General features: G+C 40.1%; 1 protein-coding gene across 1 annotated transcript in view; it reads left to right on the top strand.

The window, feature by feature from the left end:
* LOC139478911 (uncharacterized) overlaps positions 1–26934 on the top strand; it is a 42210-nt gene that overhangs the window by 12460 nt on the left and 2816 nt on the right. Inside the window, exons 2-10 of the mRNA XM_071261597.1 lie at positions 16453–16956; positions 18774–18883; positions 19247–19514; positions 20838–20987; positions 21538–21598; positions 22196–22242; positions 23963–24053; positions 25383–25545; positions 26763–26846. Of these exons, the coding sequence (XP_071117698.1) occupies positions 16453–16956; positions 18774–18883; positions 19247–19514; positions 20838–20987; positions 21538–21598; positions 22196–22242; positions 23963–24053; positions 25383–25545; positions 26763–26846 (1478 nt within the window). The remainder of the gene's footprint in view (positions 1–16452; positions 16957–18773; positions 18884–19246; positions 19515–20837; positions 20988–21537; positions 21599–22195; positions 22243–23962; positions 24054–25382; positions 25546–26762; positions 26847–26934) is intronic.

Here is a 26934-nt window from a genome sequence, read left to right as displayed (position 1 = left end):
AAACATCAGAGCTTATGCTTTCATTGTGGTGCTAGTGTAGAAACATCCATCTTTATGACTCGACAGTGATTCATAACACACAACTTGTGTGATAGTGTGATGACTATGAAAACACTACACCTTTCACAAATTGGCTTCATTGTTTTGCTGGCTCATATGAGTAAACAATCTCAGCTTCTATACCGTCATGAATCGCCAAAGTCACGGAATATTATTTAATTCATCAACAAAATGTTACATTTGGAATGTTTGATCTAACGTCCATGCGGCGGAGACCATGTGTAATTGTGTTGTCTGGCTTCTTTGTTTCTCCGTGAGGAAGCATTCTAGCACAGAGTATCATTGTTTTATCAAACATGTATTCAGCAAAAAACATCTGGCTGTTCGATGGAGTTATAGATCTGGTAGTGTTTTCCATTACCAGACACATTATGTGCCGCCTGTGGCCTGTTTCCTGTGACCACAGGCACACAGTGATGCTGTAATGACACCTACATGTGTCAATCTCAACACTAGGGGAATAAATATGCAAACGGTAGATGTAATGTATATTTGTCGGAGTACACTGAACACGTTCAGAAGCACAGTGACACTATCCAAATAAACATATCGTTTTGATATTAATAAAATTGAATCAAACCCCGCCTACAAGTAATTTCGATTATATAAGACTGGCATGCACACCGATTTCAGGGTACAGAAGGTTGTGAATACACCTGAAAAAACCCTTTCCATATTCATGGGAAATATTTGCTAAAAGCATTGTCCGTTGTTTTCTGTATCATCCACATTCAGAAACCACATTAAAACATCTGCCATTTGTGATAAGTAAACGTTCTATACTGAAACACTTTGGAAAATCATATGTAATATTTGTCAAAATGGCCAACAAAATCCAGTTAAGTCGTGTTGGGTAGTTAGGCACCCCACCCCTCCCTCTCTCTCTCTCTCTCTCTCTCTCTCTCTCTCTCTCTCTCTCTCTCTCTCTCCCTCTCTCTCTCTCTCACACACACACACAAACACACACTAATACACAGTAAATGTCATCGTACGGGTTCGATTCTCATTCCATGTGTTTGGATATGGCAAAAACACTTCTTTTCTCATTTTGAGTTAAAGTTGATATCAATATCAATATTATAATTAATTAAACTCAATAGATCTAAGGGATCATAAACAGATAGACAAGTGACTAAATACAAAAGAGTCAAACCCGTCTGGCAGCATGAAATGTCTTTGATAGTTAACTCTTGCATATCCCCACCACATGCCACTATGTATTTAGGGATAATGAAACGCATGGTTTGCACACACCATTTGAAGGACACTATTTCAATCTGTCAACATCATTATGTAGTATAAACGAACCTGTGTAGTTAACCCTTGTACACACACGTGCACGAGGCGAGGCTTCATCCTAGCGTCTATATACAACTCGTGGTGCTCACGAAATGACAACTACTAGATATATACCTGCATATTGTGTTAGTATGGCGCCTTTTGAGAAAAGGGATACGTTTATGCCGGAAGTGTTATCAGCTGGGTTCGGAGATATCAGGATACATGTAAATATTCACTCAAGTGTTTTAGATTTTAGGTTGTTTATTTTCAATTCTGATTTGTCGGTTATTCCATTGTTACGGCTAAACTAATCCCAAAATAAATTAGGAACATTTTGAATAGGTACATATTAGTTTATTATAATAAGTTATAAATACAACAAGATGTGTCTTTATCTGGTTACAGTTAAAAACTTATTAGTTTATCAGACAAATGGAAACACTTGAGGAACTTTCTAAATGAAGGTAAATATACAATACAATATCCTTGAGAAAAACATGTAACTATTTCAGTAGTAATTATCAAAATGCGTTGTGACTTTAAACTGACGAACGAATAGTGACAGTGATTACGTAAGCACTATTGAACTAATTAGAATGAGCTACATTAAGTGACAACTAATTTGCCTTTGGAATTTATTTCGGCACATAATTGAGACTGATTATTCTCTGGCGTTGACGTTTTATATTTCTTACTACATCTTGTCTTGAAATAGTTTTTGTAATCAATGACAATTTCTAGGAAAAAAACGTTTTCACACCAGCAGATGGTATCGTTTCTATTCCTGATAGCCGTGTTTGCGCCTGTTACCAGCATGATCTTGCTTCAATACACAGAATAACTTATCTTAAGTGAACGTGAAGCGCCTGATCAGAAACACGCGTAGTAGATGAATATGCTATGCGTCGATTAATAACTTTTACAATCAGACCCAATCCGTATTATCCTTGAAATATTTGGACATTTGGTGACTTACTATGAACGATCGATGTGTCCTAAGAGCGATAAAAGCGACAAGCCCCTTTCCATATTCATAAACAATCTCTGCGAAAAGCAAAGCTGATTGTACGATTCCGATATTGTACGATATCACGAGTATGTGTTATGAAAAAGGGGTGATACAAGGTGGTGGACTTTCCTGCCCCACCGGTGCACACGTCACCATCACAGCCACTACACAAACACAGATTCTGAAGTCATTCCATCAATTTATTTAGATATGCTGTCCACATCTTTTCTGTCTTTCTGGTTAAAGTTGCTTTCTAAAATACAGACTTTTCTGTATTTCTTTCTGAGTTCTTTCAACAAATGATCGAGTTGGGCAGTGACCATTTTCTAGAAATAGTCAATACAATGTTTCCAATCCTTAAGGAACAATACAGGTTCATGTTTGACGCGAACATGATAGACTAGTAAGCTTGCGAGTGCAGCCGTTCAAATAACCTGGGCAACATAAAGAATACACCCATGTTTGATGGTGGTTAAAAATGAAACAAACAAGAAATGGTTATTCAATGGTGATGTACTTGAGACGGGTATCATAGTTGTGTTTTGGACCTAAAGTTCTCAGCGACTGTTTTAAGCCTAGTAATGTTTTGATAACGTTTGTAATTTGTTGTTCAAATCCAATTTTCAAGTGTATACTTTCCTTTGACGGCAGTTTACATGTACAGTAAACTACGTTTATAACGAACACGCTTATAACGAACTGACGGATATAACGAACCTATTTTTTAGTCCCGGCCATTTCTTGTATATATGCTGTATATATGCTTATAACGAACTACGGTTATTACGAACTAAAATTAGTGGTCCCTTTGAGTTCGTCATAACCGTAGTTCACTGTATGAGAAAACCTTGGGCTTCAGTACAAGTAGTTCATGTTTTCGATTGATTAAATTGTTTTCGCTTTATTATGCTATAAACACTTATATTCTCACGTCCGTCGATCAAATTGCTGAAAGTAGCATACAGTAAAGATGATGTATTTATTGGATCGCTAATCAAGTTATTAAATTAGTTACACATGTTGGCTTTTCAAACATTGACGTGGTAGAAACTCTGGGTGCTTCTCGCGAACGTTGGTTGTCTAGCAGTCACGTAAGGCAGGCAGGAATGTGTCACACAAGTGCCTTAAATCTTCCTTGTTTATTTTGATTACGTATTTATTTGCAATGAGTATGATGAAATATTTGTTTGTCAACATCTAAACACGTGTGTTCACGGATGCAGCTGTTCGTGTAACGGCCTTTCATTGCCTGTGCATAATCTTTCAACAAGTCAATGAGATTTGAATTTTTGCAAGACATATTCTAACAATGAAACATTTGATGGTATTGATACGTAGTTGTTGTTTTTGTTTGTTTGTTGTTGTGTTTTGTTTTTGTTTGTTTGTTTGTTTGTTTGTTTGTTTGTTTGTTTGTTTGTTTTGGTGGGTTGGGGGGGGGGTGGGGGGGTTCAGTTTAACGTCGCTTTTGTATAGCTATATGACGGCGGTCTGTAAATAATCGAGTCTGGAGCAGACAATCCAGTGAATGACATCATGAGCATCGATCCACGCAATCGGGATACGATGACATGCATCAACCAAGTCAGCGAACGTGACCACCTGATCCCGTTAGTCGCCTCTTACGACAAGCATAGTCGCCTTTTAGGGCAAGCATGGGTTGCTGAGGTCCTATTCTACCCCGGATCTTCATGGGTCTGATACGTAGGTGCCACCACGTATGTCTGTATGCCCCCTGGTGCAGCAAGTCACTCTGCACATAAATAGTAATTATGTGTGTATCAAACAATACTTTCATGAATATTCTTCTTTGAATCGACCATAAACACAAAATATATAATCAAATGAAGCATTTTATGTAAAGTGCAATTATCTCAAAGTAATCCCTCTCTGGTCATACACGTCCGACGTATTTTTTAAAAATAATACTGACGACCAAAATATAAACTGACGTCCAAAAGAAACTTTACCAGAGTTTGAAATCACTCTTGCTCAAAAACACTAAAACATACATGTATGAAGTAAAGTGTATTGAGAAGATAAATATATCAACATATTAATCAACACTGAAAATGACAATCATACCGCGACCGAGAATGACGTCAGAGCCCCCCAAAGTTGGGTGTGGTACAAAACTCGAGCTTTCAAAATCATGGACAATAGGCAGAGTACATAAACAATCGCTCACGTTCAATAACAAGTCATTAGTAGCGTGTGTGACCACCAAATGCCTCAATGCACGCAAAACCTCTTCGACGCACAGAAAAAGTCACTCGTCTGGTGAGGTCACGTGGGATTTAACGCCATTCGTCTTGGAGGGCCAAGATCAGTTCTTGCCGGTTGGCTGGAGAGTGTGGTCGTTGTCGAACACGACGATCCATCAAGTCCCAGAGGTGTTCTATTGGGGACATGTCGGGTGAGCGTGCAGGCCACGGCAGGACGTTGACGTTGTTGGCTGCGAGGAAGTTAGTGACAATTCTGGCTGTATGGGCTCTAGCGTTGTCATGCTGATAAATGACACCGCGTGGCTGCTGTTGGAAAAATGGTAGGACAACTGGACGAAGAATGTTATCCATGTACAGCTGAGCTGTCAAGTTTCCGTCAACGATGACCAGCGGTGTCCTCTCCTGCCCACAGATCCCTCCCCACACCATGACACTCCCTCCACCATATGGTACGACCTTCTGCACGCAACACGCCGCCGTTCATTCCCCCCTTCGGCGGTAAACATGTTGTCTTTCATCAGCCCTAAACATACAGAATCGACTTTCGTCAGTGAAGACAACCCTCTGCCAGTCACGTCGTTGCCAACGTCGTACAGTCCGGGCCCATCTCAATCGCAGACGACGATGTTGCGCTGTCAATAGTTGTCCTCTGTATGGTCTAAAAGCCCCGATTCCATGAGCCCTGAGTCTCCTGGCCACTGTCTGTCGACTAACCCTGTGACCTAAGGCATTTGTCGCCGATGACGTCACTGTCAGGAAGCGATTTCGGAGGTGCAAGGTACGCAAGCACCGGTCATCATGGGGCGTGGTCAACCTGGGTCTACCTGTTCTTGGCCTGTCAGCGGTCCGCCCTGTCTGTCTGTAACGTTGCATCAAGTTGGTAACGGCAACACGGGAGCAACCGAAGGTTCGTGCAATATGGGCGTGGGTGGCTCCTATCGGTACCATACCCAAGGCTCGTTCACGTTGTTCGACTGTGGGTCGTGGCATTTCTTTTGTGTGTTTTTTATCACTGTGGATGTCTGACTTGCCGTTGCAATCGTTTTATACCCTTAACCGCACGTGCATTTGCAGTTGTCCGTGGTGCACATGTTTTTCACTTTTTAGCGTTTTATCTCGCAAACATGTAACAGACGATTAACATTTTCTGCATACACTATTGTTGTAGTTAGGTTATGTGTTTTAGATAGACTTCATCGGAAAAGAAATTATACTTCGTCTGAAATTTATATTTTCAGTTGGTAAAAATTCTTTTGGACGTCAGTTTATATTTCTAACTGTTAGCGACGCAGACAAAATAGTTGAATTTCACATTTTAGTTCAATGTTTACTACGTAAACATTTCTGAATAGTTCTTTAAGTCCTTTTATATAAAATCAAAATATCTAAATATCTGCACGTAGCCTCACAATGACTGAGAAAACACGAATGAAGGAGCGTCTTGTCACCTTTTTTGTGATAAAATGTTTAGATTGTGAATTATAGCACCTGCTTTTGTGTGAAATCAGGTGTAAGACAAAACAGTTGAATTTAGGAAAGATGTATACGGTTCTTGAGTCAACAAGACGAGACAATTGTTTGTCTGTTTTATATAACAAAAGAACCTTTGAGTAAAACTAGAGACACTTGTTTAAATGGGTCATTGTTGGAGTTTATTTTTTGGGCAAACGGGGAGTTGATCATGACCTCGGGACTGCTGTCTGCAAGCCAATATCAAAAGTAGTGAGAACACGCAACTTCTACTTTTCAATTGTGCACCATCTTTTTACGGCGCCGAAAACAAACCTCTTACGTAATTTTATCTGCTAGCCCGGTATTGTCCAAACAGTTTCCAGGGAGTCTACAAACGAACCACGGATTCAATATTGACACAGATTTGGTCAACTCAGATTCGGGTTCTACAAAAAGACGACGGTTAAAGAGCTGATACGAAATCGGAATGCTTTAAGAACGTGAGCTGGAATCGGGTTTGAAGCTCTGTTCGTGGCTTACAATTTCTTACGAACAACCGGACAGGTAGCTTTCGGACGTCCGAGGAATTTCCCCGTCTTCTGATTACAACAGGAAGGACAATTTCCGCGGCTGACCGGTGTATTACAAGTATGCTTTTCCCACTGTTTTTGGAATCTTGTACTTAAGTGTCTCTTACAGTGACCTTCGTTATTCAGTTTACATACATCAAAGTATGATGTTCTTAACTAATTTGTAACTCTATCAGCGAACATGACCTCTTCACAATGTAAGTCTTAAAAAGGTTTTAAAACATATTCATCATATAATTCCTGTCTTATTTTTGAATTCTTAAAAATATTGAAAATAGTAGTTTGAGTCATATTTGTTCGGATCGCTCTGAAGTTTCAATCTGATGAAAGTTATCTTTGTAACATAATGCAAGACCCTACCAGAGTCACGTACATTTATACCCATGCATGTTTCTGCATGTTGGTTAACATGCTATATCTGTAAAAATCACATCAGCATTACTCGTCCTCTTGATCTAGATGCATTTTTATATTCATAAGTTCTGTTCTCTTTATGCGTGTAAAGAAGCCTTACAATGCCATCACTCTTTCGTAAGAAGGTCATTATTGGAAATGTATATACGGACGGAACAAAACTGTAGATTCTAATACGACGGTATATAAGATTATAACATATAACTGATTTTCAGTGATCCATTCGTGTAATGTTCACTACTATTTTGTCTTTTCTGCACAATGGAATTTATTTCGCCAGATAATCGAGACTGGTTATTATCTAGCGTTGACTTTTTATATTTACAAGTTAATGGCCAACATAACATATATGCAGCTATGTATTCAAAATTACTTCAATGAGCTGTTCCTGATCGAGTATGAAACACTGTCGCTTATCATAAGCAAAATACGTTCCAAAGTGGAGAATAAGAAAATAATCCTCATATTCGTAAATAATGGAGGTTATATATATCCTTGAAATATTTGCGAGGTTCGTTTAGGTCCACTGAATGTTTTCCAATTGTCAAAGATATGCATCTACTTGTATGGAATAACATGCATAATATTACACTTAAAATGTCATGACAAAATGATTTATTTTCCGTTTGTTTTCGGTAATCTCTGTATTTTAACTTTTAATGTTATAAAGAGTGAGAGTGATTATGAGGTTAAGACCTTATTAACCATATATTGGCAAAATAGGAGCACCAACATTGGGTCACATTGATTTACACGCACTGTACCAATGAGGGCAGTTGATATGTCGACGCCATCATACGTAGGGTTTAAACATCTAGATCGTGATAGTGTGACAATTACCACTTAGCGATAATAACTATTCAGTCTGACCTTTGGTTGAACTCCTGGTCTAACAGTGTACAGGTAATTAAACACAGCGTTGTAATGAAGAAAACAAAAGGACGCATTCTTGTCAACAGAGAGCGGGCACAAGCCTTTCAAAAGATGGCATTACCCACTCAACAAAGAAGGGACTAACCCACATGGGCTGAAGGGATACCCATCATTCAGTAAACAATGAAAGGTGAGGTGAGGTGACATTGGGTTTAATGTCGCGTTCAAGATTAGTGCACCTATATAGCCACGTGTGTGTGTGCGTGTGTGCGTACGTGCGTGCATACGTGCGTGTGTGTGTGCCTCTGTTTCAGTGTCTATATGTGTGTTTTTACGTGCGTAGCTATGTGTGGCTAATTGTACTAGTCCGGACTAATGCCAGTGTTATGGTGCTAGGCCACTGAGATACCAGCCGCAGTTTAACGTGGATATCCCACTCAGACACAGTATACTGACTCCGATCTGTCGTTATTCTTTCCCCTTTATGTCGAATGCCATGCAGGGTAACCACGAGTACTATTTTTAACGTCTTTTGGTATGAGGCGGCCGGGGATCGAACCACCGACTTTCCATGTGTGTGTGTGTGAGTGCGTGCGTGCGTGCGTGCGTGCGTGCGTGCGTGCGTGCGTGCGTGCGTGCGTGCGTGTGTCAGTGTAGTGTCACGATGATAATATGTTTTGATCAATCTCATAGAAGGTACACTGTTATTGTAGAACACACCCTCGAATGTGTCGTGCTACTAACCCAGCCATTTCGTCTCATGCGTAAGATACTACTGATTCAGTATTTAAGTTCGAGTGGAATAACGATTGAAACTGAGATTTTACAGTCTTCTACTTCTAACAGAGATATCGCAGAATGAGAAACACAGATATCAGAGAATAAAAAAAGGAGATATCACAGAATGAGAAACAGAGACATCACAGAATGAGAAACAGATATCACAGAATGAGAAACAGAGATATCAAAGAATGAGAAACAGAGATATCACAGAATGAGAAACAGAGATATCACAGAATGAGAAACAGAGACATCACAGAATGAGAAACAGATATCACAGAATGAGAAACAGAGACATCACAGAATGAGAAACAGAGATATCAAAGGATGAGAAACAGAGATATCAGAGAATGAGAAACAGAGATATCACAGAATGAGAAACAGAGACATCACAGAATGAGAAACAGATATCGCAGAAGGAGAAACAGATATATCGCAGAAGGAGAAAATGGGATATCACAAAATGAGAACAGAGATATCACAGAATGAGAAACAGAGATATCACAGCATGAGAAACAGAGATATCACAGAATGAGAAATATATCAGAGAATGAGAAACAGAGATATCACAGAATGAGAAACAGAGACATCACAGAATGAGAAACAGATATCGCAGAAGGAGAAACAGAGATATCGCAGAAGGAGAAAATGGGATATCACAAAATGAGAACAGAGATATCACAGAATGAGAAACAGAGATATCACAGAATGAGAAACAGAGATATCACAGAATGAGAAATATATCACAGAATGAGAAACAGAGATATCACAAAATGAGAAACAGAGATATCACAGAATGAGAAATATATCACAAAATGAGAAACAGATATATCACAGATGAGAAACAGACATCATAGAATGAGAAACAGATATCACAATTTTCAATGGTTTACTTGCTTTTACCCGAAGGTTTATTTATCTAAATATCGCTATGATTTTTTTGAGTGAGTGAGTGTGTGAGTGAATATGGCTTTAGACACATCAGGAATTTTGCAGCTACCCGCGGCGAGATATTGCAGAAACATCTAACTTAAGGGTTTTCTCTTCAGGTGATACCTTAAACTCTAATGAAGCTCATGCTACTTATACATTTAGATTCAAACAAATTTGATTTTATTCCTGACAGTGTTGAGTTTACGTTAGATTACAATTTTCGTGTCACTCAATCCGAGCACCAGCAGTGTAAGAAGGTGAAAAGGGCAGGGTAAATATACCACAATATGCATGAACATTATTTACTGTCCTGGGATCACTTGTCGCTTGTGTACACAGGTGGAACGTTGACCATGCCACATAGTTGACGTCATCCGAATTTACCGTTAAGTTATAATCACTGATAAATTTTTACGAGCACATATCTTTTATTTACGCTCGGGCACAATGCAGCCATCGTTGCAATGCGTTTCAGGGCACTTAGATTAAACGCCAAACACTGTTGTGTTACCTACCACATCGTCTGTGTTAGAGCCGTGCATTTCACGACTAACATCAAATAACAGAGGCTGTATCTGAAGTTGCAGCAAAATGTCACGCGAAAGCCTGCACGTCATGACAACCTCCCGTGAGAAACGCAGCCATGTTAGTCGGGGCAGATGTGTACAATTCGCCATGTTGGCTGACCTGGACACATGCTATATACTACGGTTTTGAATAGGAATTGAAATAAACAGCCGAATAACATAAGTGAACACTTGTATGCTTACTTCCGTCTATCAATGAAGTGAGTGAGTGAGTACTGTTTTACGCCGCTTTTAGGAATATTCCAGCAATATCACGGCGGGGGACACCAGAAATGGGCTTCACACATTGTACCCATGTCGGGAATCGAACCCGGGTTTTCGGCGTGACGAGCTAACGCTTTAACCACTAGGCTACCCGACCGCCCCCTATCAATGAAGGCCTTGAAACAAAATATAACAAAATTCCCATGCAAACGTATTACAGTTTGAGGGTAACATATGCGATCACTATGTTATTACTTTATAAATACTTATATATGGCTGAGACACTCCCGGTGTGGTTTTTAAGTTAATTCGGAGACATATAAGAGTTCGCGTGTCAGAACAATGGCTCGGGGTCGATTCCAATCGTAGGTACATATCCGAAGCCCTTTCCTTGTGTCCCTTGTTTCGGGAAAGCAATCAGGCTCTGGTATAGAAAAACGAAAAACGTGCTGAAGAAAATAATTGTCTTTCATGCATTTGAAAATGAAAACCCTTACACTGTTCTGTAAAATAATATTAAAAATCCCCCCGCTGAGTTTATCTTGACTTTCTTTTGAAAAATTGCGTGTGTACACAGTTGGAAAGTTGACCCTGTTAAATGTTTAAAAAACATTGCTCTGAAATAATAAATATACATGGATTCTTACTTGAGACTATTTTCCGAGTGTTAACATTAACTAAGGTAATCTCACCCCGAGGCTCTGATGGTGTCATTGACTTGGCACAAATGTAAGAGGTCACGATGTCCTATCTATTTTAAGACACCTATTTTTTATGCTTTTCCCAACATTGTCTGTAACTGCCATGCTGAATATGGACGTCCGGACATTGCTCCTTGTGTGTGTGTCATTCAGACATTCAGAATGCTGAGGGAAGGGGGGGGGGGGGGGGGGGGGATAACAAATATATTTCCAACGTATGTTGATCTGCATGATATTATCTTTTTGTGAAAATGAACTGTGAAAATTATATTTCTGAATTGATACAAATGCTAATATTCGTTGATGGAATACTCAGTACATATGTATTATGTGGATGTTGTATACGAAAAGCTGAACAGAACTGAACTAATGCTGATAATTAAAATTGGTCAAATTCACAATTTAATCTTTCTAATGTTGCCATGAAAACTGATCAAAGGGAAAATGAATATGCTATATATTTTGAAACATAAATCCATTTAGTTCTAAAGAACGTATCATGATTTTGATAATAATATGAAGAGAACTTTCGTAATTAATACAATATCCATTCACATAAGTGAGTGAGTATGGTTTTAGGCCGCGTTTAGCAATATTCCAGTAATATCACGGATATCATTCATGATGAATGAGTATGTCCATTGACATATTTGTTAAGTAGACCCCTATGTGATTGACGCAGCGCTGGCAAAGGCCAGTGCAGTCAGTCAACAGTGGTTCTAATAAAGTGATGATGAAGGATGTATGACAACATGCTGATGAAATGTACCGCAGGTGGTATACCACATGTGCCGAACGACGAAAATAACTTGTTTTCTGAAGTCAGTATCTTAACTACATATTTCTACACACGCCTATACATAGTCCTACATTAATGTGCACATGTCATTTGTCACGTTTGTTGCGATTTGTTACCAAAACAAATAAGCACTATGTGTTTGGGTATTTTATGTGAAATAATATCCAACACTATATGGTAAAGGCTCAGTGGTAGTTTACCAATTGTTTTTCAGTTCTCATATACAGTAAACTACGGTTATAACGAACTTAAAGGGACTGCTAATTTTAGTTCGTTATAACCGTAGTTCGTTATAAGCATATATACAGCATAACTACAGCAAATAGTCGGGACAAAAAAGTAAGTTAGCTATATCCGTCAGTTCGTTATAACCGAAGTTTACTGTAGTTAACATCACGTAGTCAATGGTGTCATTTACAAGCCCAGTGTCATGTGTTAGATTTCAGTATAGTGTTGAAATCATATGTCTCCAGAACTCTCTCTGATACATATTGACAATCTTGGAAAACGGATATTTCAAATTCTAATAAATCCTCATCATATCTTTTTCTTAAAATCGCCAATAAACTTGAAACATATCTAAAAAACATTCCTCCCCACGTATCCTTCAAATTGCTATTCTTTAGGACATCTTGTCACCGCCTGCCAATAGAAACCGGAAGATGGAATAAAACTCCGTTGAATGAACGTTTGTGCAAGTTGTGTGATAGCTTTGACATTGAAGATGAATTCCACTTAATCATATAATGGGTAGGTTTCTCGGCAGGATAAAGCCAACGGATAAAAACGATATCCGTTGGGGTCATATGCGGATAGAGATGCAAATATCAAAGGTCAAGTAGGACTACTTTCACTGTTTGTAAACAAACATGGCGTCGCCCTCGTCATTCGGCGATCGAGTCAGAATTAACCATCGGGAATCTGGATAAACTACAGGGATAATTGCTATCATTATCAAAAGAACAGTCTAATATACTGAGAATCAGTGTCTAACTGTGACGTAGCTAAGGCATTTTATAAGTTTTGGCAACTTTGGAGATATAAATTTTGAAACAATTTTGCGAGGGCACGAGGCCTAGCCAAGCGGGATCAGTAGCCACATCTGTGCTTGTAGAACTCGGCGGCTTAAAACCTTCTCCACATATTAAAATAGTTGGATTGGGCCGAACTATGTTTGAATTGTTACCTTGTTTCGTTTTGTCGCTGTGTGTACATCTGACTACACTTCTTAACGTAATGACAGGACAGACCGACTGTCAACAACGTCTGACCGTGGCCGTGACGTCTCAGAGACTAGGGTTAGAGTAGCTTCCCTTTGACAAAGGGCAGTTACTCTAGCGGACAGACCGATGAATTGCCGCGAAAGGCAATTAAAAACAACTGTTGTTTTGCGTATATGTTGCTTCGCCACTATATAAGAAACAGATTTCAGTTGGAACTATATTGGCTACTGTCACTGTCCGACTGACACATCACTTACCCTGTGACGTAATAAATATTAATGCGCGCATTCCAGGAAAACTCGCAATGTTTCGGTAATGTTTGTGAGAGAGGGAAAGCGATTTTGAAGCACAGAATTAAAGAATGACATTATATGATAAAGAGGTTATCACGCTTGTGTGTTTGGGGATGGTAAATATCCTGTATTAGGAATAAACACTATGTATTTAGCTCGCCAAGGCTCGCTAAATACAATGTTTATTCCTAATGTAGGATATTTACCATCCCCAAACACACTCGCGTGATAACCTCTATATATCTTCAAATAAGAATATTTCAATGAACAAAGTGACAAGTTCATCCCAAAACACTATTCAAAAAGACCAAACATGTTACAACTCCAGCGGTTATTTCACTGTCATAAGATCTCTGTCCAAAAGAAACTGTGTAAATATGTTAACATTATAATGATAATTGTAAAAACTCCCGGTTAACCTCTGTCCGCCGCAATGTAAAATACTGTTTGTACCTCATATGCCGATGCACTCTGCCTGAGAGAAATTTATAGCTGCTCTGTTCTGTTCGTGTTTGGTGTGGATTCTTTCCAAACTGAGAGTGAGGGCAAGACAGAATCTGTAATTTTTATGTGAAGATGACAAAAGAATAATGACAAAAAAGAAAATCTGTGATTACCAAAAACAAATTTATGAATAGAATTACTTAAAAACAAAATGTTAGTCTCGTGGAAAATGAATATAATTTTGCATTTGTATGCCCTGCTTTTAATGATTTAAGATAACGACACATTGGTCCTAAATACTTTGTAAATCCGACACTGGAATCCTTTGTTCGTCTGATGTCATCTAATCATAAACCTACTATTGTACAGCTATCGAAATTCATATTGAATGCAATGAAATTGTATAAGTCACTTTATCAGAAATTGTATTTCTGTAATGTTATGTTCTATGGGCCTGTGGCCTCGAACTTGAAATAAAGGTGTTACACACACACACTTAAAACAATGTCATGTACAGGTGATAGAATCAGAATCATTAAATCTGCCAGACAGTTTCATTTTCATTCGGATTAAGCTTTAGGTCTTAATACAGTATAGTAAGGATGACATTTGTGACGTCATGCTGGACAGCAAATAACCGCAAAACACAATCCAAACACTCAAACTTCACACAAAACAAACACATGTCGGATATGTAAATATAACGTCAACGCCAGAGAATAACCAGTCTCGATTACCTGCCAAACAGATTCCACCAGGTGTAAAATGCCAAGTAGTGATGGAAATTAAATAAAAGGATCACTGAATCAGTGATGACACCAGGTGTTCACGAAAAGGGTAAGCATGTCCTGCTCCCAAGATGATACCCGTCACTGACACATTTCGCATATAGTTTGGTTTGGTTTGTTGTTTAACGCCGAACTCAGCAATATTCCAGCTATATGACGGTGGTCTGTAAATAATCGGGTCTGGATCTGACAATCCAGTGATTGACATCATGAGCATCGATCCATGCAATTTGGATCGATGACATGCATCAACCAAGTCAGCGAGCCTGACCACCCGATCCCGTTAGTCGCCTCTTACGACAAGCATAGTCGCATTTTACGACAAGCATAGTCGCATTTTACGACAAGCATGGGTTGCTGAAGACCTATTCTAACCCGGATCTTCACGGGTCTAGATTTAGTGGGCCTGATCACCCGATCCCGTTAATCGCCTTGAAAATCAAGGAGTGAGTGAGCATGGTTTTACGCCGCTTTTGGCAGTATTCCAGCAAAGTGCGTGTTGCCTAATGCTGCACCCAGAAATCCCCCCTGTCATACAACGTTCCTTTTAAATTGTCGGGTCTGGACTATACAGATCAGTGATGGCTATTCTGGTCCTGACAGTTCAGTGACACGATAGGGCGTTTACTGATTTGGTGAAGCTAAAACCGATATTTTAATTTTGATTACGTCTGTTGTGTACAAGCGCAGAAATTCTGCTCCTTATAAGTAAAGAGAAACACTTAAGGAACATGTTACGGGAAAGGAGTCTGTTGTAATGTCTTGGCTCAAACATTTTTATATAAAAAGACGTAACCAAACTTATTTAGGAAATTCATTGTATTTTGTACCATGCCACATACAGGACAGTTGATTTCATTCTAGTGCAAAAAGAATAAAAACCTTCAAATATTGGTTTATTAGGACAAATAAGTTCTCGTTACAAGGTCAGACAAGGTGACCCTGCCAATATTTACATACAGCCGGGGCAGATTCTTTCGCGTTGCGTAATTTGCATGAAAGGTTGAACGAGGTTCAAAGCCTTTCCCGTGCATCTCGCTTCTTCTTGCAGTCTAAGCGATTGGCAGACCGCCAGTTTCAACGTTTCCTCTAGGTAGCACAGTGACATTTTGTTCGTAGCGTTCGCGGTTTGACATTTCGAATTTTGCATCCTTCATTTTCTGATGATTGGGGCATTATGAGATTGGACTTTCTCTAAGGTATTTAAGAAATCACTGTTGAAAACGCACCATGCGAGGAATTTAGGTGGAAAAAATAGTTATTGGATGGTAATTAAATGCGAACGTATGTATGTTGGCTGTTTGCATGCATGTGACTGGCGGGCATTTGCGAAGCTTTCCGTCAACCAGTCTGACATGTATTTATCTAAACATATAGAAGCATGGGAACATAAACTACAGTGATAACGTGTTGATTGTAACTGACGAACTTTGCGGTCATCTGAGTGTGTTTCGACTGATGATTCATGTATAAATCAAAGATCTTTCAGAAATACGCGTTTTCGGATATGTTTTATTTTGTACGTCACTGTTATATAATACGTTTCTGCTTGAATGTTATTTTGGAATTTGAATGTTTTATAACTTGAGTATAGATGGGATGTGATAGTAAGTGATTTCGGTACCAATTTTAGTTTTTGCATCACACTGTGTTCTTCTGAATAGTATTGATTTGAAACAGTTAAACCAAACTAAAAGGGTTATTCTTAAAGCAGCAGCCAAACTGTTTTCCGACATTTATTTATGTATGGATGCTCGAAAACAACTAATTTGCACGCTATGTTTCTGTGTGTTATACAGGATATAGTACACAACAGAAAGAGTCGGATAAGAATATTACTGACAGCGGGCCCCGAGAAGTTACGTCAAAAGGATTCCAGACGACGCTTGGATCCACGAAACCTTCCGAGACAGCTTCTAAGGCTGAAGATGGGACAGCTGGCAGCCTCACTTCAATGAGAGCACTGAGTGACCTTGCACGCGATGTTAAGAAACCAGCAGCGACCATTGTCCAAAATGATGGCGACCAAAATGACCAAGATAGTACGGACGTTGAGTTATCTCCCTTTAATGTTCGTGATATCACGTCCGACATGCAAAGTGCGAACCTCGAACGCACAGTGGCTCCGGAAGGTACCAGTTCAACGCCACTGGCTAATAGCGCTACAAATAGCTCTCAGCCTACATGTAATCAAAGGACCCACAAAGGATGCGACGTCATTAATTATGAACGATGTACTCAAATGGGGACATGTGAATGCCTCAGAGGATACCTTAAAGACGTCATAACAGAAAAATGCATAGGTGAGTTTCTTGTACTTATCATGTGTATATGTATATTGTGTATTGATGTGTAAATGTATATGAGTGAATGAGTGTGGTTTTGCGCTCCTTTTATAGCAATGTTCTAACAATGTCCCGACGGTGGCCACGAGAAATGGATTTCATACCTTCAACCTCTGTGAGGAATCGAACCCTTGTGTGAGGAGCAATGAGCGAACGCTTTAACCACTAGGCTATCGTATGCTTATACCTAGGGTCTTCAATGATTTTCAGGGGCGGTCAGGTAGCCTAGTAATTAAAGCGTTCGCTCGTCACGCCGAACACCCGGGTTTGATTCCCGATATGGGTACAATGTGTGAAGCCCATTTCTGGTGTCCCCCGCCGTGATATTGCTGGAATACTGCCAAAAGCGGCGTAAAACCATGCTCACTCACTCCTTGATTTTCAAGGCGATTAACGGGATCGGGTGATCAGGCCCACTAAATTTAGACCCGTGAAGATCCGGGTTAGAATAGGTCTTCAGCAACCCATGCTAGCTGTAAAAGGAGACAATGCTTGTCGTAAAAGGCGACTAACGGGATCGGGCGGTCAGGCTCGCTGACTTGGTTGATGCATGTCATCGATCCCAATTGCATGGATCGATGTTCATGATGTCAATCACTGGATTGTCTGGTCCAGACTCGATTATTTACAGACCGCCGTCATATAGCTGGAACATTGCTGAGTGCGGCATAAAACAGCAAACCAAATCAAACCAAACCATATAAAATTTGAAAGCTCAAGGTCTTGAATGTTGAAGCCTTGATCGTCGTATGACACTATTTGACATGTTCGTAAAAAGAAAATGCTCGATTTTACCTCAAAAGATGTGAATGTAAAATGACAAACTATTGAAAGACAATTGCTCTAATTCTGGGATGCGTGTCGTCTACATCTTCCCGAGGCAAGTGAGTTAACTGACTATAAAAGTCCAGTTTCCACCCTTGCCGAACTAGGCTGGTATTATGGAGTTACATTTTGGTTTGGCTAACGAGTCTGCATAGTCCAATCAAAATCGCGCACCGAAATCGAAATCCAGTTCGTAAACTGTTATGCAGATTTCGGTCGACTGCAGGGTTTGCAAAGCATGTGCACCGCTAACTCGTTGTCAACAGATATTTTCTAAATCTTTTCATGTTTTTAATCAAGATGCTCACGTGATTTGATGAACTTCGCGATGTAAGACTCGTTTTATCACAATATAGATCTTGATTATCGATTAGATCGTCTTGACTGGGCGCCACCGTTTTGTTTGAAGCAAATGCAAGTGATACGAGAGGTTGAATCTGATTGGTCAATAGGAGAGGCATAAAAAGGACATAACTCGTAATAGCCACTGGTGGCGCTACGATCGAGCCATGGAATTCCAGCCTAGTTCGGCGAGTCGAAACTGGACTTTTAAAGTCAGTTAACTCTCTTGCCTCGGGAAGATGGTCGTCTATGGCACCGCAATTCGCTGTTCAGAGTTGAGGCTCTTACGCTTACCGGAAACCTATGCTCGTGGGTTCCAATCCAAGATTCGCCATTGTCTTAGGTTTTCAGCAGCGTACCTGTGGTCTTGGGTTTCACCAAAAAGGTAAACATCTCAGATCAACGTCACTTCGGGCTTTTCGCCAACATAACGTTGACACGTCGTGATATAACTGGAATACTTGTCAAAGCTGATATAAACCCAAAACACTCGTTCACTCAAACAGTACAATCCTTCATGTGCTTTATAACAATTCAAGGAAAAGAATGGAAATATATTTGACAGCCAAGGTTATGTCTTTATACGTGGTCCTTTTTGTATGTTTCAGCTGCACAGTTCTTCACTGGTGAAATTGAGTTAGCCAACGATTACACAGAAGATTTTGCAGATAAATCTAGCGATGCATATATAAAACTGACATCACAACTGCAGCAAGTTGTAAGGAAATTATCTTTATGTCGAGTCATACTCTATAATAAGGACCATTTATAATTATCTTTCGCCCATAATGTGTTAAGCCTCAAATATATATTAATGCACTATATGGTCATTTTTTCTCTTTATCAAATCTTCTTGTGATAAATATACAAACTTCACATATGAGGATTTTATTCAATAAGGATAGATCAGTATTGCCTTTTATGATTTATCAAATTCGCCTTCAGTGTTTCCTTCAAATAAACGTCATCTTTTTCTACCAATTCCGCGAAGTAAATAGCATGATCTTTTTATCTAATTTCTTGCCTTTTTTTTCCCAAAACTAGACTTAATTATAAATTACGTATTTAATTCGTCTTTCAGTTGCTACGAGCTTTCAAAAGCCAAGATGTAGCCGGTATTTTGCGTATCAAAGTTACCAACATAGCTACAGAGAAGGTGCTGGTTACCTTTGAGATTGCAGTGGACAAAGTGAACTCCGGCGGCCGTGACTACCTACAGCGTCAGTACTATCAAGGCCTGACAAGCACAGCCCACAGGGATGAGAATGAGGGACTGGTCAAGCTTAAGGGCACAGACTTGATCCTTGGAACCAATGGCAGTATTGCTTGGTATTTAAAACCATTCACCGGTAAGTATTCCCATTCGGATATAAGACGATCAGTTGTCTTTATTTACCGTGTGAAAAAGAGTCGGATTTACAAATACAAGACAAATGGAAATTTGCTAAAATATTATCTGTAAAATATGTACTTCACTGGCGTAAAAACTAGAATATATCATAACAAGCCTTTGTATGTTCCCAATCTGTGAAGATCCGTGTAAGAAAAGGTTCTTGTCGTAAGAGGCGACTACAGGGATCGGGTGATTAGGATCGCTGACTTGGTTGATGCGTGTCAGATCCAGACTCGATTATGTTCAGACCGCCGTCATATAACTGGAATATTGCTGAGTGCGGCGTTTAACAGCAAACAACAAACTTTGTATGGTCCCTCGTATATACAGATCAGAAAAAAAGTGTCATTACAACATCGAGTTAAAAGGATAGTGTTGAATTACATGTGTATATAGGTAGCCTAATATTGCACCACGTTTACGTTTAGAATTACTACAGGATTAAGTGCGGCGTCGGGCACCAATCAAACATTTACCATTTTATTTAAATTTTGTCAGTGGCAGGATCTACTGGTAGAGCAGGACATCCTCACCCTTTTCGCGAACACCTGGTTTTATCACTAATCTTCTGTGTTCCATTCACATAATTTTCACCGCTTTTTTCCTTTTTACGTCCATAATCGAGACGGGTTACTTTCTGGCGTTAAAGTGTTATATTCACGTTCAAGAGTATTGAACTTATATAGCGACGCGTATGCCGAGCCGACCAATCCTTGTTTCACATATGTCTCTTTAATGCCGAGTGCCAGGCAGGGTAACAGCAAGTAACATCTTTTAACGCCTTTGGACCCGTGAAGATTCCGGGTTAGAATAGGTCCTTAGCAACCAATACTTGCCGTAAAAGGCGACTATGCTTGTCGTAAAAGGCGACTAACGGGATCGGGTGGTCAGGCTCGCTGACTTGGTTGATACATGTCATCGATCCCAAATGCGTGCATCGATGCTGGATTGTCTGGTCCAGACTCGATCACTTACAGACCGCCGTCATATAACTGGTAATTGCTGAAACCAAACCAAATTTAACGCCTTTGGTATGACGTGGTCGGGGATCGAACCACGAATTTTCGTAACAATAAAAACGAAATTCTTACAGGAAGGATAGTTATTGTGACTTTTTTAAATTTACTTATTACATCGTCTCAATTTTGGAAAGTGTTTCATATCTTTCGCGGCGGGGATCGAACCACCGACGGAGGATAAGGTTTCCGTATATTTCCGGTGGTTTCCGTTCAAAGACGCCAAACGTAATAGAAGTATAATTGTCCAGTGATGTTTCCAGAAACCAACCACTGCGTGGAGCGGGCACACAACTACTGCGACTTAAACGCCAGGTGTACCCACAAGATGCGATCCTTCACTTGTAGTTGCAACGACGGGTTTGTCGACGTCTCTCCTGACAAGCTTCGCAGTCCCGGCGAACAATGTGCTGGTATGTTAGTTTTCTGTACGATCTTGTTTTGTTTAAAACCAAGGGCAAGATTGCAAATAGCTGTCAGTGAGTTAAAATTCAAACAAAAACGGGACGTAAATGTGAAAACATCAACGCAGGCCTCAGCAAATCGATTACTCGTTCATCATATGTTCTGCCCAAAACTGACGTAACTTGAATTTTTTTAAAATATTATATGTAGGCAGGGAAGTAAATTACGTAGCTTAAAATAATGTCAATGGATTTCATTTACAAACAAATTGTGTTAGTCGTGGATGCTACCGATAGAACAGGACATGGTTACTCTTTTCGCGAACACCTGGTGTCATCACTGATTTTCAGTGATCCATTCATATCATTTTCATGATTATTTTGCCTTTACGCCCAATGGTATCTGTTTCAGCAGATAATCGGCAATGATTATTCTCTTGGGTTAACGTTTTATATTTATATGTCGTGAAATTGGAAATAAAATACTTGTGTATAGCATCCACATACACGATTCAGTGGCACGTCGACATACATGTCTATGTTCTCAATTGTGTTTCAGTCAAATGTCCTTGTCGCAATAACGGAACCTGTGACTCTGTTAACGGAAAGACTGAGTGCCGGTAAGGAGACACATCTGTCCGCACTATAACCACACAAACGACATTCTCTTGCCCTTGCATTCATACGACGAATACCATAGACGGGCGTCGGGTGTTAGGGCGGCACGGTGGTTAAATAGAATAGATATCCTGTTGTCATTACCTAACCTACTCATGTTAATCTCTCTCTGGGGCGGTCGGGTAGCCTAGTGGTTAAAGCGTTCAATCGTCACACCGAAGATCCGGGTTCGATTCCCGACATGGGTACAATGTGTGAAGCCCATTTCTGGGGTCCATGGTGTTACTGTTAATCCTTCACCTACTATATATATATATTATGTATCATGTTCATTATTCAGTCCTGCTTGACAGGGTAGCCTAGTTGTTAAAGCGGTCGCTCAGCCTAGTTGTTAAAGCGTACGCTCGTCACGTCGGAAACCCCGGTTAGCTGGGGAAAGGTAGGAGAGCTATTCTACCCCCGACACTACGTGGGATGTGTGTAGTCAATAAATACAAGTGCAGTGAAAAATGTGTCATTCTATTAATATCTATGTTGCCTCTGATAAAGCATTGTACCGTGAGATTCCTAGTATAACTAAGTCATTCCATTCATACTAGGTGCCCGAAATGGTTCATCGGAAGCAACTGTGAAATCAATGGAAAAGGTAAGAAATCATCCGTATACCCTTGGTCACAATCTTGTAGTATATAAGTATGCATCTTCTGGGCGTTGCGTATTCAGTAGTGTAGTAATAGTTTATAATGGATGGTCATCTTATTGTGTGTGAACATCTCGTAGTGTGTGAATATCTCGTAGTGTGTGAACATCTCGAAGTGTGTGAGTATGCTGAAGTGTGTGAACATCTTGTGGTGTATGAACATCTTGTGTGTGAACATTTCATAGTGTGTGAACATATTGTAGTGTGTGAGAATAGTGTAGTGTGTGAACATCTTGTAGTGTGTGAGAATATTGTAGTGTGTGAATATCTCGTTGTGTGTGGGCATGTTGAAGTGTGTGAACATCTTGTGTGGGAACATCTCGTAGTGTGTGAACACATTGTAGTGTGTGAGCATCGTGTAGTGTGTGAACACATTATAGTGTGTGAGGACCTTTTAGTGTGTGAGCATCTTGTAGTGTGTGAACATCTTGTGTGTGAACATCTCGTAGTGTGTGGACATCTTGTAGTGTGTGAACACCTTGTAGTGTGTCAGGATCTTGTGTGTGAACATCTCATAGTGTGTGGACATCTCGTAGTGTGTGAACATCTTGTAGAGTGTGAACATCTTGTAGTGTAAGGATCTTGTGTGTGAACATCTTGTAGTGTGTGAACATCTTGTAGTGTGTGAACATCTTGTAGTGTGTGAACATCTTGTGGTGTGTCAACACTTTGTAGTGTGTGAACATCTTGTAGTGCTTAAAGATCTCGTAGTGTGTGAGGATCTTGTAGTGTTTAAAGATCTCGTAGTGTGTGCACATCCTGTAGTGTGTGAACATCTTGTAGTGTTTAAAGATCTCGTAGTGTGTGAACATCTTGTAGTGTGTGAACATCTTGAAGCGTGTGAAAACCTTGTAGTGTGTGAACATCTTGAAGTGTGTAAAGATCTTGTAGTGTGTGAACATCTTGTAGTGTGTAAGGATATTGTAGTGTGTGAACACCTTGTAATGTGTGAGGATCTTGTAGTGTGTGAACACCTTGTAGTGTGTGAGGATCTTGTAGTGTGTGAGGATCTTGTAGTGTGTGAACACCTTGTAGTGTGTGATGATCTTGTAGTGTGTGAGGATCTTGTAGTGTGTGAGGATCTTGTAGTGTGTGAGGATCTTGTAGTGTGTGAACACCTTGTAGTGTGTGAACACCTTGTAGTGTGTGAGGATCTTGTAGTGTGTGAACACCTTGTAGTGTGTGAGGATCTTGTAGTGTGTGAGGATCTTGTAGTGTGTGAACACCTTGTAGTGTGTGAGTGTACACTAACTTCCCCGCTGCCATGAACCGTTAGTGTCCAGTCTTATGCATGATGTAAAGTCAATCATTAATCCTTTGAGATGTCAGCATGTGAGGGTTGCTGAGAACTAAATCTAATTAGCAAACGGAATCACTTTTAAAACATTATCCGTATTTCTATTGTTTGTTTCCGGGGTTTGATAACATTGCTGCTGACATGGTGTCGGCAATGGTGATGTTGAGGTCAGTCATAAAAATTCAGAAATCTAAAAATGTAGTCGAGAATGTTAAAACATGTTGATCCAACTGCATAGCATGGGTATGGACTATTTGCTTATCACATGAATGGCACGATATTTTGACAACTTGCCAAAAGGCAAACGTCGACACCACGACATGTCCTATTATCATCGTTGAAATAACCGGATGTTTATCTTTGCCTCAGACCTGCTCATCATCTGCTGCAGCGTTCTCGGGGGACTCCTGGTCCTCACCGTCCTGCTGTGCCTCGTCTGCATCTGTGCTGTCAAAAACAGGTAAGACCAGACCAAATAGCGGTCTTGTTCATTAGGTAAACAGGATATAAATAAACAACTAAATATATAAATGTGAAAGCCAGGAAATATTCATACAAATATTTGTTCCAAAGGAGCATTCACAGCCTTGTTTAAAAAATGTTTTTTGTTTGATATTTTACACAATCGGTTTTGGGGGGGGGGGGAGGGGGAGGGTCGGGTAGCCAAGTGGTTAAAGCGTTCGCTCGTCACGCCGAAGACCCGGTTCGATTCCTGACATGGGTACAATGTGTGAAGCCCATTTCTGGTGTCCCCCGTCGTGATATTGCTGGAATATTGCTAAAAGCGGCGTAAAATCAAACTCACTCACACACTTACACAGTCAGGGGCAGATCTGTAAACATGAATAAAAAAAATATCTGTCCAAAAAATAGTTAACATGCGGGGGCCTGAAATAGAATAGAATCTCGGTTATATTGGATTAGATACGAAGCAGTGGAATAGCCCAGTGGTGAAAGCGTTCGCTCGTCACGCCGAAGACCGGGTTCTGGTCCCCACATGTGAGGAATGTGTGGATGCCATTATGTGTCTACCGCCTTTAAGTTGGTTGGTTGGTTTGTTGTTTAACGCCGCACTCAGCAATATTCCAGCTATAAGACGGCGGTTCCGCCTTTAAGTAAAAGAATGCATTCTATACTATTACTTGTGTACATCTAACGGATTCTCTGAAATACTCTTGTACATAAAATCGAGATACCTTACTTTACAATCCACTTCTGAAACAAACATCGACACATAAAAAACACACAAATAAATACAATTTGTAATTATTCCACCCAGGTATTTTAATTCAATAGTAACTATTTACAGCATCGAACTAGTAGGAGTACGGGTAAGGTTGTGTTCAGATTATTAAAAACATAATTTTGATCAAGAAAACGCTCAAGCAACTTGGTCAATATAAAAAAAGAGGCGCCCGAGAATATAGTTAGCATCTCAATCCTTAGGTTTCGTGTCTAAATTTCACAACTTTGTCAAACGATTCTTGCTAAAAGGCTTTCAAAACGTTTTTATGAGAACATGTGGCGGACAATTTCCCATGGTTTATTTCTGGCGAACAATTAACTTGCCTTTGGATGTGTTTGTGACGAGTGCAGCCAGTTGGGCACGATACCCTCATGATACCTGGTATCTATTTGATTGTAATTCATGAACACATGCTTATAATATAGTCGGAATCATACAATGGAAATTTCTTATGATTATGGAAATGGTCTTGTCGCTTTTGTTAGTATAACTATCATCGGCCTTGTTTAATATTTCGCTCACAAAATCTTTTGGAATCTCTAGAAAATCCAGCCGATCCAGCACTGTTGGAGTGGGGAGTTTAGACACCAGTGTGGTTAAGCTACCCCGGGTGTGGATGGATGGGACACGCCCATATGAACTACCCCCAAGGGACACGAGGAGATGGAGCTATGTGTCGGAACCTATACGCTACGTAGATGAATATGTAAGTGTATCTTAGTAACCACATATATATATACTTAAAGATAGTCATCGAGTCATACTAAAAGGCTGGAGGATCTAAACTTACACGTGACATCAATACGTCACAATGGAATTCTCTTCCTGCACAGTAGCAGTACAGCACGTTGTCCGAATCTCACAAACAACAATATTCGAGTAACCGTTCAACCTTGGGTTTTGGGCATACGCCCAAGTCTTCTTTTCATGAAATGGCTGTTCGATGTCTACCTTTAACGATGTGGATGTGATACATTCCAGAGTGGTCTAAGGTGCAACGTAGTGTTACGAGCTGACAGGAAACAGTGGCGGGGGCTCAGTCTCTGATTCGCTGATGTGATCCCTGATATGAACATGCGCCATTGGTTTGACAACAGTACAATACCCTGGTGGGAAACTTTTCTGACATGTGTCAACTTGCCTGAAAAATAATCATTCCTTAAATGCTATGCTTAGTTGGGATTGGGTTTAAGAGAGGGGGTAGGGGGGATGTATGTTTATTTATGAGGCATGCAATAGTAAACTACTGACCTAGTGGACTGACGCTTCGTCTCTGAAAATATTAACTGCCGGGCAAATGAAACAAACAACGATTCGACGGAGATTTGATGCGGGTTTAAGTTGTGTTTTCGGCCTTAAGTTTGCAGTGTTTCGGCGACCGTTTTCAGCCCAGTAATGTTTTGATAAAATTTGTAACTTTTTAGTCAAATACAATTTTCAAGCGTATTCTTTCTTTTGACTGGCAGTTTATAGCTTGGATGGAAACTACGCTTAAACTGAAAAGGATCACCAAAGATATGGGAATTTCAGAAAATCGAGACTTGCTTCATTTAGGGCTATAGCATTGCAGTAAGGGTTGAGCAGAAGGAAAAATAACATGGTTCGGGGGCTGTGAAACAGGTTTTGTGCCCACAACTAATGGAATCTCAGCCGTGCACCTTAATATAGTGATGCAGGGCGGTTGAATAGCCCTGTGGTTAAGGCGTCTGATCGTCAGTTCTATGACTGAAGCCAATTTCTGGTAATGTCGCTGGACAATTGAAAAAGAAAGCGGCGTAAAACCTTTCTCACTCACTAACAGTGTACTGAGATATAATTCATGTTTACATCCCGAGTTACTTCTGGTCTATACACGGCTTTGATCTCCACGTATCCTCCCCTTGTATACCCCTGATGTTGATGATGATGTCGTTGTTGCTGCAGATGATGGATGACTACGTTCATGCCGAGACGCTGCCGCTCCCGCGGTCACACGACGCCAAGAAAAGATTCTACCCTGCATACGGGGTAAATATACAACAGAGTATCCATTTGACCGACCTTGTGGTTCCACTTCTGATTCACGCTCTCACTCATTCCTCCATCCTTCTCTCTC

This window comes from Haliotis cracherodii, unplaced genomic scaffold (assembly GCF_022045235.1).
Source record: "Haliotis cracherodii isolate W230 unplaced genomic scaffold, xgHalCrac1.p SCAF_4, whole genome shotgun sequence".
Taxonomy (NCBI): domain Eukaryota; kingdom Metazoa; phylum Mollusca; class Gastropoda; order Lepetellida; family Haliotidae; genus Haliotis; species Haliotis cracherodii.
Note: the sequence above shows the minus strand (reverse complement) of the source record. Positions and strands in the feature narration are given on the sequence as shown.